Below are 15,892 nucleotides of genomic sequence, written 5' to 3' on the forward strand. Positions count from 1 at the left end.
ACCTGATCCTTAATTTACCACAGCCCCAGGGAAACAGTGCATTATATGTTGACAGCTTCCATATGTGTCATGCAAACCTTTATTCTTACTGTTCAAAATAAAATGTCCCATTAAGAGAAAAAGTCTACATTTCATACTAAAATGAGACGTATGATACCAAATACTGTCCTAAAGAAAAAATAAAACACATTCCAGTGTCATGTGGTTTTTTATACTTTTTTCAGGATTTTCAAAGGGAGAAAAATATGAATTACAACGACCAGACATTTTTCCAAAGATTTTTTTCACACTGTTATATTAGTTACAATTCTTTTAAAATTCCTTATGAAGAAATCATTGTGTGTGCACCATCTTCAGGGATGCAAAGAAATATATCCACACAAGTAATTGCCAAAAATGTCTCTGAAAGATAACTGTAAGAAAGATTACTTTTAATGGTAGTGATAACAATATAGTAGCACCCTGCAGTCTCAGCAACTGTTGGTGCCCCATTTTGGCTGTATGACTAAATCTAAAAATTAGTATGTATTTACAGACTTGATTATCCAGGACCCCAGTGTAGCACTGGAATAACTCAATCAGGGATCCTCTTACTTAACAGAATCACATTTAGTTTAATGATCTGTTGCAATAGAAAGGTTAATGGATCAGGTCTTATCATAAACATGTCTCCAGTTATGGGGACAGAAGTACTATGCCTCCTGTAAACTCGGCTGACAGCTGGAGGCATGAAAAAATGTGCTTCAGACCTGCATGGCCTGAAGTTCACTCGAGCCAAGGGAAGGGTTTTCAGTTGATTTGAACCAGTCCCTGAGCTCTCACAGAGAACTGGTTGGAAGAAAGGTGGGTGGGGTTCTCTGGGTTACGAACCGAGTCCGCTACATACTGAGTCGTATAAAAATACATGTTCCATATGTACACAAACGTGTCATTCAACTGCTGGTGTTTCTAATAGCTTCCAGAAGTAACAGCAACCCAATAAAAATAATCAAAGCCTTAAGAGCAAAATTGTAAGAGCGTGAAAGGATGATTTTGCTTGTGCTAAGCTGAAGTGTTGTAGCACAGGTCTATCCTATAGTTTTGAAAAATTTAGTCCCTAGAAGTGGACTCCTTGTACAAATAAAGTGAAAAAAGGAAGACAAAGTGAGGGAAAAGGCAAATTCCTTCATAAGTCAAATAAGTAAGGTGCAAAAGGTAAAGCTGTTTGTGACTTTTGAATTTAAAATAGAAAATTATCTATCACTTTTCCAATCTTGGGAGTAGGATAGGGCAAATATTTACATGAGCTATTCTTTTACAATTTCTTCAGTGTATTAACCTAAAGGTTTCCTTTTACCCGTACAAACTTTCCTGTAGTTTACCAAACGAATGTAATTTTGAGGCTAGAACCAACAAATTGCTGGTTGCAGGGTTTCTTAATGAATGCCTTTCATGGATATTTAATTTTCAACAATTTCTGTGTTCAAATCTCCTGGGAAAAAAAAAAAAAAAAGTCAAGGATGGAATTTATTCTGGAGTAGGAAAGCTGGCCAGAAGCCAGCCCACCTAATTTGGATTCCTGACGGAGGTGTCACCTCCCCAGAATTTTAAGAGCTTTAAAATGGCCTCACTAAACCAGGCTGCCTGAGAGATCTACTTCCCATGCAGCCCAGGCTCAGGAGTGGTGCTGTTGAAGGATGGGTGAAGGCAGCAATGTGGTCTGGCTTGCATTGGTGTCCCCCTTGTCCACTGGCTGTGCTCTGACTGTGAGGTGACATTTGGTGAAATGGCCATGAGCTTCAGTGCAAGCCTGCCAGATCTCCTCTTCAGCATCGTGCCTAAAGGACAGTTTTTGCATAACTCTCCGGTAGCCAGGGCACTTGCTGAAAAAGTATGAGAAGCTTTGTTCACAGCCCAGCTGAGCCTGAGGGAGAATTTAGATCAAAACCAATGAGAAAATGTAGCCAGAACAAAGAAGAAAAAAAAATCTTAATCCTTACACCAGGGTTTCTTCTGCTACTCATTAACATTATGTCAGCTAAGGTTTAGATTAACTGGCATCATAGATCCCTTGACCTCTGGCATAAAAAGCTTTTTGACAAAAAGAGTTTAAATCTGAGTTTGCTTGTAAAGTAGTATGGATTAAGTGAACCATCACAGAAAAAACAGTATATAAGTCTCTTTTTATTATTTTCTAAAGAAGTCTAAGTAAAGAACATTTCTTCTAAAAATATTGTTTTGCTGAGATGCATTTTCAAATTTCATGAAGAGAATAACTATGAATAATGCAGTAGCCCAGTCAATTTGTACTAAAACCTCCATGGCTAAAAACTTCAGCTTTGATAGTGTTTTTTTCTAATTTTCTGTTAACCAAAATTTTCAGAATTTCAAATTTTTAACCCATTTCAAGGTAAAAAAAATATTTTTTTTTTCAAATTAAAGAAAACCAATTCCCACATTATCCTATTGTTAACCTTTCTTCAACACTGACAGTATCAACAGCTGCTATACCTTCTTAATGGCTCTGAGGTTTATTTTATAACTTTCTCCTTGCCTCAGCCTAAAAAGTTCTGCAAATCTGTCTGATTTTCTGAATGTAATCATCAGTCATAGAACATTAAAATGGATCTTAATTTTGTATGTAGGAGCTCTTATCCTGAACCCAATTTCACTTGATTCAGTTAATTTATAATCGCAATATTCTACAGAATTGAAAATAATAGAAAATTTGGAGACCACATTAACAGCAGAATAAGATTGGTATTATTTGCTTATAAACTCTCAATGAATTGTCATCCAGTCAAGTTAAAAAACACCCATCAAGAAAAAAGTCCTAGCAAGACAAGATAACACATGGCTTTATGACCTGTAGTTTGGATCTTACCATCCCCAGTTTCAGCGCAGAGTTGCAAGCCCAGGTTGTTCTGTGGATTAATCACCCAGTGATTGCTGGTCACAGTAATGTCAAAGACAAACCAGCCCACATCAGAAGCTTGAGCCTTTCTTGTGTCTAACAGGAACAAGTCTGCATCCCTAAGTTAAAGAAAATAGAGAGTTAAGGCATTCAAATATTATTAGTTTTGTCCCTAATTTTCTTGCTGGCAATAATTTCTTGGAGTACAAATAAATAATTCTTTGACATATCCTCATTATGGCATAATACAGCATGTGCTGTAGCTATCAAGTCATTGTTAAGTATAATACAGGTATTTCCCCTAAGAGGCCTTTCTGAAATGAGATTCAGCATGTAAAAATGATAGCTCTGGAAAATCTGAAAAATACAACTTCCTGATATAACTACACAAAAATTATAATTGAGGCTATGTATAAAAAATTCATCTTTCAACATTAGAATGTCTCAGGAAGATTCAATTTTTTAAACTTTTCAGCATAAAAGACAAAAAAAGTCAAAATCACTTCCCAATTTCAACTAAAACTCAGAGGCATAGCATTGCTAAAAAGATCTGTTGCTAATAACATATGACAGCAGCTATATCCTATGACAAAACATGAATAGATGACAGTTCAGACCGTTTCCTATTACTACAGATGTTTAGAAAATAAGTTTCTATATCAAAGCAGAAATTACTTATCTATTCAACATTTTAACCCTCAGTTCCCTGGTATATTTTCAAATTTGTTCCCATGAAATCTTCCAGTAATTCAGAAGGGCTGCTCATGGGAGTTAGTGTAATTGTGTTACTAAATTTTTAGCATGGGTCATTTATTTGTTCTGTTTCCACATATCTCATGACACAATTGGTTCCAGATCATCATCTGTATTACAAAATAACAATTTACTACAATGACCAGACTAAACCCAAGATATTTAACTCTCATTTTACACGCTTCTACAAAGCAGCATGCATTATTAAAAACTGTTTTCACCATTTAACCTTTTAAACTTAAATCTATAGATATAGAAGATTATTTTTTATGCCATAAATAGTAGTCAAAAGAGTAAGTTACAAGAAAAAAGGTTTTATTCTAATTTTTTACTGTACAAGTCAGCTAAAGTCAGACTTGGCTCACATAGATCTGGGAATTGTACCATTGTCTTACAGACAGAATGAATACATGCTTAAAGAGGAAAGACAGAACAGGCTTTGTGTGAAAAAGTGGATTTAAAATTGCTAGTGTCTTGTCACTGTATTCTTACAGTGCTGAATCACAATGACACCTTAGAAAGTTCCTGTCTTATCTAAACACAATAAATGCACCTAGAAGGTCTGATACTGAAAAAAGCATAATGTGCACCTTTTGAAACTGTGGTTGCTAAATAATGAAAAAAATAAGACCAAATGAACTATGACAAGCATATGTTTACTTGCATGTGCGATATATCTGCAAAATCAGGTTATAGAGCTCAGAGATTATGAAGAAGGTAATTAAAAAAAAAAAAAGGAATCAAAAGGGCTTTTTTCCAAGTTGCCTTTTTTTTCTTCTGTTAAAAGATAATCTTTTGCTGGGCTCTTATCACTTCCATTCTAGTAGAACTCTGCTAATGACCACACAAGGAGAAAACCTACATTCTCCCTCTGGAGTTAACATGAAGAAAATCTTACAATTCAAAAGAGTCTGACCTGCTATGCTAGCACTGAACAAATTAACAACGTACCACAAGCTCATAAATAGTACTCTCTGGAGTCTTAAATGCCAACTTTTTTTTCTTCTAATAAGCAGTTTTATCAGAACTTTAAACTTGAAAAATTTAATTCCAACTGTAATAGTCTTGAGATGTTTATTTAGAAATACTTTTGCATCACTCAATAGATTTAATAGAAAACTGTAAAAGTGTTTGGAATATAAAATACTACCATACCACTGTGATATAATTTCACACTTGTCTTTTCTCCTCCTAGAATACATAATTGTTTTCTTGTATAGAGTCTTTCCATTCCAAATCCAGCACTGATACTAAATGTTGTACATTGTGATTCAAAAGTCACAATGTTTCCCATGCCAAATCAGAATAAAGCATTACTAATGGTCCAGTCCAGAAATTCCTATGAGGGAAAAATTTTTCCTCAATGTGACTTTATTACTTTGTGCTGCAGCAAAAACTCAGTGTCTTTGGTATTGATATGTCTGTCTCCCTTCAAGTACAGTGATCTGGCTAAGGTAATAAACTTTAAAGAGACAGATTGCTCTTACTCATTAACTCAGCAAATGAAACAAAAATGAGTCAGGGTTTCCTAGAGAAAACCAGAACTGATTCTTGACAACACATAGAAGAATGCAGAAAATGTATCTGGACCAATACTAATAATTAAGCCTGCATAACAGCATGTTACTGCAGAAATTCAAAGTCTGTAAAACTTAGGGGAAAAAGTTCAGATAAAATAACAACTTCTTCCACAATTGATACAGATACAGGGTAAAAACCGGACCCCTGAGAAGGCAGCAAGAGCTCTGGGATCAGGGTTTGCCCATTAGCTCATGTCATTCATTCAAACTTCTCATTGTGTTTTGTGACATTTTTAATTTTAAAATTCTCCTTTGTTCTGTGCAATCACACTTAAAATTAAAAACAGCTGAAAATTTTGGCTGAATTTTATAAAGTATTTATATTTAAAATATAGGCCACAACACATAATAAAACCCAAGGCATTATGTCGTAAATAGTCCAAAATATAACAGTGAATACATTCAGGCAGAATGCAGCTATTTGCTTTACCTTTACAGAGGCTGTTTAAGTTTAGTTATTTCAGTCTGCTCCACAGTGATCAGTTTTCTAAAGGAGAAATGCTACCACAGTCAAGAATTTCAGCAAAGAGGCTGAAGGCTGAACATCTAAGAAGCTTCACATCTCCTGAGACCCTTAAGGATGTAAAGGTAGAACAAACAATCTACGTGTTCCTTGAAACCCAGAACAGTCCTTGATCAGATCAAATAATCATTACAGTTCAACAGGCCATCCCAGTAATGCTGTTTTACCTCTAGCCTCATTCTGGAAACTTGCTTTTGTATTTTACTGCCACTGGAGCATTCCCTAATGTGGGAAAAGCCCTCAGAGTTTACTTGAATCAGTGGCTACCTGCCACCAAATCATGAACAAAGATTTGGCCCACTGGACAATATTTACTTTTGTCTTGAGAAAAGACCCAGATAGGAGTCGATGGTGGAACTCCATAGGATATCAGCCTGCTATGGGCCATGATGTACATTTCCTTAGACCAAATGAAAAACTTCAATCCCAAAGACTGCAACTTCAGCAAACTCCAAGGGAATTAAACACACACACTTCAGTAGCTATGCTGGCACAGAGACAGAAAGATGCCTGAGACTACAGAACAATCCTTAGTATGCAACTTGGAAACCCTGAACCCTGGGTGCTCCTTGCCTGAAAGCACAGCAGGACCGTGTGTGGGATTGCAGAGTCCTGTCAGACACCCATGTTTCCCGATCAAAGCAAAGAAGGGTGGAGGAGCAGTTTTGCTGTGGAATGTCACTAGTAAGGACTGTGGGATATTACAGAATCATAGAATCAGAGAATAGTTTGGGCTGGAAGGGACCTCAAAGATCATCAAGTCCTAGCCCCTGCTATGGGCAGGGACACCTTACATTAGAACCTGTGGCTCCAAGCCCCATCCAGCCTGGCCTTGAAAGATTCCAGGAATGTGATATTCACAACTTATGTGGGCAACATGTTCCAGTGCCTCCCCATCAAAGTTTTGTCCCTCTCCTATTCTGTAGTTGCAGCTTCTAAAAATTTTGCACCTGAAACTAATGTACATATGCATAACAAACCTGAGGTGACAAAGTCAAAACAATCACAAGTGAAGTCTGGGCCCAAAAGCAAAAGGTGTGGCTTTGTTGGAAAAAAAAAAAATCCTGGGAGCTCATCGTGGGGTCTCTTCTGCTGGGAGACAGCAAGGGGCTTGTGTAAAACTTTTTGTGTTTCTAATTTGAACGGTGAAGAGCTTGTGGTCTTTTCTCATCCTGTTCCACTGAGGCAGTTGCCTATAATATCCCTATATATGAGTAGAAATTGTCAATATCCCTATATATGAGTAGAAACTGTCAAAATCAACAATAGGAGGGAAACACTTGGTCTAGATCTGAAGCTTCTGTAGTTACACTGGTGAAATCAAATGCATGGCATGTCATTGCCTATTCCTCCTTTCAGCATCATACTTCCATTAGAGGACGTGGGACTTTAACAATTGTAAATGCAAATATAAAGAAAACAGAAATACAAATTTCTGTTTATGCATTGAAAGAAATCAAAAGCATTGCTTAATGCCTCCACAGAGGCAGTTGCCATTTGAATAAGTCAGCTAATATTAATTGTGATTTTCATCTGAGTGGCAAAGAGTTTTACTTTCTCTAAAAGAGAATACAAACCACCAACTGTGAAAATATTCAAAAACTTAAAAATAAAACATCAGAAATATTAGAACAACTAACTTTTCCCATTAGTTAATTAAAAAATCTGAGTTCTCAGGTGAAAAGCTTTCATCACCTTAGCCTTGACCTGTGCTCTTTAAAAAGATGTGTTTTGTTCCTTCCTGCTGCATTCTTTCCTCCAATAAGTTTCTTTTAGAACTTATGTCAAAAGAATTTTTGAGAAGATGAAGATAGAGGTAAAAAAAAGCAAACCCTACACTGTTCTCTTCTTCCCCAAATTTACTAAGAAAGCAAAAGATATTCTGTAAATATGAGTGCTTTCCTCTGGTTGATTCCATTGGTATAAAATGAATCCCTGTTTATAGCCATAAATATTTTATAACTTGACATTCAGAGATATGACCTAGAGGGTACAAGATCAAGGTTCTGTGGGCAGAAAAGAGATTTGAATTCTGACCCAGCCTTCAAGCTAACATGTGATGGGGCTTTTATTTCCTCCAGAATAGTCTGCAAGTTTAAGCTGACATTTTCTTTGGTTTTGCCAAACCTTCGGAGGATAGAAATCAGTTCCAAGATGAAGGAGAGTTTTCATTTATCTTGAAACAGAACTTCTCTTCCTCCTCTTTTCTGAGAAAATGCATACATTTAATTTCAGTCCCCACTTTCTTGGGTCTACATAGCTTTATCACAAGCATCTTGGAATTGATACTAGTTTTCAATCATAATTTTCAGGTACTTACCTATTTTACCTGTTGAAATCTCTCGTTTACTGAGATCTTGCAGACTCTTGGAAACATGTCATACACAGAGCTCTGCAAACTCAAATTCAGGGATTTTCTCATGTGCAACCTCATATATGGCACTTAGGGACATGGTTTATTGGTGGATTTGGCAGTGTTAGGTTTATGGACTTGATCCCAAAGATATTTTCTAACCTGGATGATTCTATGATTTGTTTTAGTTTTCAGTTACAGTGAGCAGCATGTGTTATGTACATGTCATCTTAAAGTTAATGCACGAGTTTATCTTTTAATTACCTTCTGCAGAATTGTCAAACACAAACAAAAAAGTCATGCTTCTTCAAAAGTAGTCAAAGTTAGACAATCTTTCTGCCTCCAAGGAACTAAGTGAATCTTGGCTTGTAGTACCTCAGTGTCAGCAAATGGTGCATGTCCCAAATCTAGACACTTAGACTGTGACAGGACTCCATTTGCTCTCTGAGAACATGAGCCCTCACCCACTCTGTGCATGGGCAGATTATTTGGTGAACTTGGACATAAACCTGGAATAAATTACATTAGGGTAAGTTTTATTCTTGTTCCGTGCTTGCTGTTGTGGCCTAAGTATTAATACTGCACAAGCCACGGTGGTAGCAACGATACCTTGTCAGGTGTGCGCTTATGATCTATGAGTGCCTCCCTGCTTAAGGCAGACAAATGGGATGGTATTCAACACACAACGATCCATGCAGGATTGGGATACCTGTTGGGATACTCCTTGATGATCTGATATATGCTAATCTGAATGGTTTCATTCTCAAAGCGGCTGTTGCTCCGATCTTTGTATATCCGGAACTCGGCGGCTGTCACTGCCTCTCCATGAGGGATCTGAGTAAGGTCAAAGCGGAATTCTTTGTAGTGCCTTCGGTGGTGGGAGAAGTCCTTGTCCCTTTCAACTGTGAGAAAAAGAATTGAATGTAAATTAAAGACGTGAAACAAATGCCCATTTCCCATGATTAATGGAGCATTCCCTCTGCTTGGGGGTTAACAAACATGACAATATAAAATTGTGCAAATAATAAAACCACAAGCCCAGACATACTTCCAGTTAAAGGAAATTCCACCAGCCCAGTATCTTCAGTTCAAAAAGAAAAAAAAAACTTCCGTGGTTTTTATATAAATTCCAGAAGCTGGAGTGGAAAGAATCTCAAAAAAAAGCTGAACAGGGGCATGTAAAGTAACTAGAAATATGGACAAACTAAACACTGTGAAAGGATTTAGGACTTCAGTGTAGCCATAAGCACAGCAACAGCAATGTCATAGCTATAGATGACTTTGGAAAACACTAATTGCTTCGAATAACCAGGCTGATGAAAAGAATGCAGCTCATTTCTGTTTAACATAATAAAAGTGGTACTAAAGTGCACTGCAACAACTATATAGTTAAGAAGCAGTTAAGTCATTTAAATTAACACAAGTTGTACTCTAATGGCATGCACAGCATCTTTCCAGTGGTCAGAAGAAGGAACTGTGGGTCAGGGCCAAGTGGTTCTGGCAACCCAGTAGCATAGGATGTACAATTCTGGCTTGATAAATCCCCTCAAAGCCGTTCTTGGTGGGCAGGTGCAGCTCCCACTGCTTCTAACATTGCCACAATTTAAAATAAAAAAGCAAACCTAATGATTGCTTAATTGAGGTTTCTACAGAATTTAAGAGGAACAAACCAGAGGCTTTTAATTTATAACTGGTTTGGGTCCATTTCCATTGTCTGCTGCTGTTCTGATTCTGAGTTAGGAACAACTTTTGCAATGGAATGTATGTTTTGATGTGACAACGGAAACTACAGGCCATAGTACTGGCTGATGATCGCCTTATGGGATTAATACTTCAGATTTTAAGGATGTAGAAAGGAAAATGATCCATGGTTTCCACTTCCACAGAGTACAACATATCATTGGCCTATATATGAATAAGCTGTGCTCCATGGAAAGACGGAATTTCTCTTCTTTCTCACTTCTGGAAAAGTTTTACCTGCCTCGTGACATACGTGCTTTGTTTAACTGATGGTGGACAAAGTCTAAAATGCAGACTTGGGATTTGGTTTAGATAGCCAACTAAACATTTATGACTGCACTCAGCTTCCCTAAACACTCTTGCCTGTAACCTCAGCTCTTTTATTGCATTTTAGTCCCCAGATCTGAGAGAGGAACAATGTCTGTTCTGGAAAAAGCACCCATTTGCATTACGAAATGCTACATGTATAATAATGTGAAAATTATTACAATATTTATACTTAAATGCTCATATATATATCCCTCACAAACATTTTTTTCTACATACATAATGTGTATGTGTTTTCATGTATATACATATAATTATATAATTTTATATATAAACCTACATATCTGTATCATTATAATGTATATGTTATCTTACAAAATAGAAATGCACTAAAAGATAAAAAAAATAATTTTGGGCTTGCCATATAATGGTATAGTTATGGACATATTAAAGTGGGAGCTATTTAACAAACAGTGTTTAATACTATTTTCAGAGCAGTAGTTACTAGTTAAGTCACCTGTGGTCATATAACTAGTTCTTTACAGTGTACTTCCCTGTCACTTTTTCAAAAATGTAAAATCTCCTTGCTTTCATTAGATTTTTTTTTTTTTTACATACAAGTCTGTATTGCCTTAAGAACCACCAAAAATAAAATATATAGGCTATAAGAACACTTTATCTTCAGTGAAAATGAACTTTCTCCTGGCTGACAAAAGGAAAATTGTCTGCTAACTGTGAGGTTTACTTGGCTGAGGTGCATATTTAGCTTACATGGGTTTGCCATTGAATGCTGTGTAGAAAAAGTAAAGCAGAAAAGCAGCAGAAGCATGTAAACTGGCTGCTCTGTACCTGAAGATGAATGGGCTGCTACTGAAGAGAAACAGGATACAGTCTATTTAGCAGCTCCACTGCCCAGTTCTAAACCATGAGATATATACAGAGATCTGACTTAAGGTTTGAGAGTTGTTTGCTTTTTTTTTTAAATACCCATGTAAAGCCTTTCATTTCAGAGGAGCTTGGCAGAGATTAGCATATGCAAAAGCACTGAGCCGCGAGGGATTTTTCTAGTACAAAGAGTCTGCTCCAAGTTTCTGAGGTTATAACTGAGCATTTCAAAATTGTCATGGAACAGATATGTCAATAATCCTCAAACGAGAACTATATTTAACACAGACTTAGTATAGTGCAAACCTTTCTGCTGTCTCTGAATAGTATTTTTTCAACCAGCATGCATGGATAACTCAGCACTACTCACTGTGAATAAATACTGAATAATTAGGCACTGAATAAAAGGCTTAAATGCCACTACTCCTGGACTGATTGATTTTTATTTGGGTTTGAAGCTTCCTTTTGCCTTTCTACCAAGTACTTTCTAATTAGTAGCGTCAGTTTGGAAACAGTAGTTGTCTCCCTATATGCTATAGTTTGGACAGAAGCCTCCACAATACCCCTGATAGAATCAGTGGGGATCTCTCAGGATCACTCACAACTGCTGAAAGAACACTGACAGCCACTTTCTGGTGGGCCTCAAATTAATTGTTACAACTCACACAGATAGTACTTATCTGTGTTTCCACGTATATACCCTAGGAAGACACAGCACTGCCATCTGAAAGGGACACAAGTTGAAAATTTCTTTGGTTTGAGACAGCATTTACAGGCAGACCAGGATTTCAGAGTGGCAACAGTCTGAAGAAATGAAGGGCTGTAGGAAACAGGCACTGAACAACACTGCAAAAACACCCAGAATCCAAGTAGGTCCCATTCTGCAGTGAATCCAGAATGCCTATCTGCAAATTTATTTCAGCCAATGTATAAAGCAAAGCAAAAAAAAAAAATATTCATACAAATGTAAACAACTTCAAATCTTGTATTATATAGCAGACTACGAAAAAGCAGTGTAGGTGATGTTACAGTAATGACCAGTGGTTAGAATGGTAGCCAAGTTAAAACAGTAAATGTTATTTAATAATATTGAATATTTTATCACTGAAAATAATACACAATTCTTGGTCCCTTCTGCATCTAATAAATGCCTCATCAGGCAAGACTGTGAATGCTCAGTAGGGTATCTGTCAGATCCTTTGTCCTGTTGAAATAGCATGAAGTGCAGGGAGGCATCATTTCTGAAATATTTTTATTTCACAGGCAAGAGCTTTTCAACACTGGTAGCCTGAAAAACACAGGTTAACATTTTCAAGTATTACATCCTTTCAGAATGTTCTCATGTCATTCCAGCCCTGCCCAGTACATCTGCCAAAATGCATTTCTCTGGGACAAATCACAGCATATCTAAAAACCACTTGACTAGAAAATCATTAAGTATTTTTTTTAATCATTGGAGGAATATAATTTTTCTAAGTAAAAAATAAGTAGAAAATTAGGGGAAATGCTGATTACAAAAAAAAAAAAATCTTCCTTTGCTCTCATTGGTCAGGATTCCCAGACTGACTTTTAAAATGGAATGTTTATACCACCTGAAATTAATATATGCAGCACTAGAGTTACATCAGACAAATCACGGCTCAGGGGAATATCACAAACACCTGTGTGTAAGATGGGAAAGAATTATGTTTTCCACCCATGTGGCAAACTGATGAAACATTCACCCTGTATTAACACTAAGTTCAACTCTAAGAAGAAAAAAGTCAAATTTACAGGAAAAAAGGTATTTTGGAAAAGAGGACTTATTTTACACCAAAATAAAATATCATGCACTGATCTTCATTAACAAAACTATTTATTTTATGGGCAAAATAAACAACTAAAAACACCAAAAATATTTATATAGATGTATAACAAGTAATCAGTATTTAGAAATTCAGCTATAAATATCTAATTATGTTGACTGGGCTAAAAAATATAAAAATTGCTAGCAATGAGTTTAGGTCATAGTGCATGAGGACTATTAGATGTGGTCTTTCATTAGTGATTAGCTCTACACTGATATGTTCTTTTCCTGAGGATGCTGGTGTGTGGCTATGACACATAGCAAAGTGAAAGCTGCTTTGGCAAATGGGTAACAAATCAAAGATATGCTGAAGGACATGTTATAATAAGCTGATTTTACAATATAACATCCCAGGATGCCAACAGGCTTCACAACAGTGAAATTAATGTCACTTTTTAACTACTAAATATATGCTCCAAGGCAAAATGGAGTCTTACAGACCTGTGTAACTATTGTCATTTACACTAGTCTCACTGAATTTCACTGTTTGACTCTAAATTCTTTGTATAAGTACTAAGTAAACCAGTCAGTTTTAATCACTCCAAGGTGATAAAGTTTACAGTAAGCCGATACACTACAAACGACACTCATTTACATCTTGAATATAATTAAATGATAGTTTATCTACAGTGAACACTTGTGGTTATCTGACCAAAACAGGTCAAAGGTTCCAGGCATTTTCTCCTGAAATTACTCAGTGCTGCCTCTAATGACTGATAATTGAAAGCAGAGACTGGAAATATCAAATGTGGTAGGTGACAGATAAGCAACAGATTAATGCAAGTACTCTGTTACAGGACACTGAAAGGTCAGAGGCCCTAGGAATTAGCTATTGTGCTACTGTGAAAAGACAGACATCAAATAGCTGTTACCCCATTCTTGCTCTTCTCTCTCATTCAAATTCCAGTCTCATAAATGAGACTGTTTAGAATGACTCACCTTTCATAAATTAAGGCAACAAATGTTTTGTAGGGTGTGTGGAAATGTGAAAAGTGACTCTAGAGAAACATACAGGATTAAAAAAAAAAAAAAAACAAACAAAAAAACCCAGCTATGCTAGGTGTAAATATTTTGATGAAGTGCATCTGAGAGAAGGACATTCATCAGCATGTCATTTCAGTTGAAGAGAGACCAGATTAAAAATTCTAAGATACATATTTTGGTATTTTTTAAGCATTGTGACTTTTTTGGCTTGTAAAAAAATGAGTGTAAACTTTAGAAAATCACTTTATCTGGGAAAGCATACCTTTCATTTTTTTACCCTGGAAGTCCTAAAAATGTAAAATCTAGTTAATATTGAAGTAGTAGCCATTTCATTTTGCTCATTGGCCTTTGAATAAGTATTCAAAGACCAATGAAGATTCTTCTAGAAAAGGTTTTAAATCAGGTGGACTTTTAAAGTCCAAGAATGAAGAAAAATAACTTCCCAAAGTGGTGATTTAAAAACAAAAAAGCAGCAGACTATGATTCTGCTCCTCTAAGCACTACTGCTTTACTAGGTCAACCTGTTTCTTAGAATGGTAAGTTTCCTGAGCTGAACTCAGGGAATCTTTTTTGAGTTAGACATTGAAATTGAAAAAAACAGTCACCTGTCCTTAAAGCATTGCTTTGGATGCTGGAGGTGGCCGCCTGATACGGTTAGTGGAGAGACAATTCTGTTTGTTAAGGGTCAGCTGTCTTGGACCAGTGAGTAAACAAAACAAAGGAGTTTATTTATTTGGTCCACTGTAGCTCCAGTGGCTAATCCTGGCTCAAAGGACAGTTCAATCCTTATCAGCTGATTTCAGTGACTGTATCCTAACTGCCAGGATGCCAGTCTCCCTGCAATGGGACATCCTGAGCCATTCCACAAAAGAAATGCAGGAGCTGAAGGCCAAAATGAGTATGAAATGGGTTTTTGTTCCCACATCTGACTTCTTTTTATTTTTTGACATTAGACATTTACTATTTAGATTACCATAATCATTCAGCTGAGTGTTTTAACTATAAAACTTCCCCATTGCATGTCTTCCATTTAGGATGAAGTTGTCACCTCAGAAACATGATGGGATGGCTTGCACAACTGAAGTGCTGCTAAAGATTGTTATAAACTCTTGAGAAGGGATAGGCAAGGAAGGAGAGGCTGTGAGGTAGCCCTCAACACTGGGCTGAGTGTTTATAGGTAAGAATCAGTGGGAAGGCAAATGGCAGATATGCTGGTAGAAGTCTGTTAATAGACCATCTAGCCAGGATGGAGAGGAAAATGAAATGTTCTACAAGCAGGTGGGAGAAGTCTCCCAGTTGCCAGCCCTTATTCTCATGAGGGACTTCCACTTACCAGGAATCTGCTTGAAATACAACACAGCAGAGAGAAAACAGTCTAGGAGGTTCCTGGAATGTGTGGGACACAGCTCCCTGACATAGTTGGTGAGGGGTTCAGCTAGGGAAGGTGGACATGCTGGTAGTGAACAGAGAATCACTGGTGGGTGATGTGATAGTTGGAGACCTCTTGGGCACAGCAAACACAGAATTATGGACTTTTAATGGAGTTTTTAATTCTTGAAGAAGTAAGGTAGCGAGTCAGCAGAACTGCTCCTCTCGACTTCCTGAGGGCAGACTTTTGCCTGTTTAGCAGGTTGGATGGCAGAGTCCCTTGGAAGGCAGACCTGAAGGACAAAGGAGTCCAGGAAGGATGGACAGCCTTCACAAGAGAGATCTGAAAGACCAGGAGCAGGGTGTCCCCATGAGCCAAAAGACCTGCCAATGGGGAAGAGGAGCAGCTTGCCTGAACAAAGAGCTTTGGCTGGAAATCAGAAAAAAAAAAAAAAGAAAAAAAAAAAGGGAGTTTATGCACTTTGGAAGAAGGAGCAGGAAATCAGAGGGACTAAAAGGATCTATGAGGTTATGCAGACAGAATATGAGAAGGGCCAAAGCCCAGCTATTATGTAATCTGGGCACTGCCTTAAAACACAATGAAAAGGTTATTGTAAATATATCAGCAACAAATGGAGGGCAAAGGAGAATCTCCATTCTATTGGATGTGGGGAAAAACAGAGTAACAAAGGATGGGGAA

The 15,892-nt window shown here is 37.0% G+C and overlaps 1 protein-coding gene across 2 annotated transcripts in view; it reads right to left on the bottom strand.

The window, feature by feature from the left end:
- Positions 1-15,892, bottom strand: part of BMP5 (bone morphogenetic protein 5) — a 65,741-nt gene that overhangs the window by 32,041 nt on the left and 17,808 nt on the right. For both annotated transcript variants that reach the window (XM_002194989.7, XM_072926456.1), the window contains exons 2-3: positions 8,812-9,004; positions 2,864-3,012 (exon numbers count right to left, since the gene is read on the bottom strand). In XM_002194989.7, coding sequence (XP_002195025.2) covers positions 2,864-3,012; positions 8,812-9,004 — 342 coding nt within the window. The remainder of the gene's footprint in view (positions 1-2,863; positions 3,013-8,811; positions 9,005-15,892) is intronic.

Source organism: Taeniopygia guttata, chromosome 3 (genome assembly GCF_048771995.1).
Source record: "Taeniopygia guttata chromosome 3, bTaeGut7.mat, whole genome shotgun sequence".
Taxonomy (NCBI): domain Eukaryota; kingdom Metazoa; phylum Chordata; class Aves; order Passeriformes; family Estrildidae; genus Taeniopygia; species Taeniopygia guttata.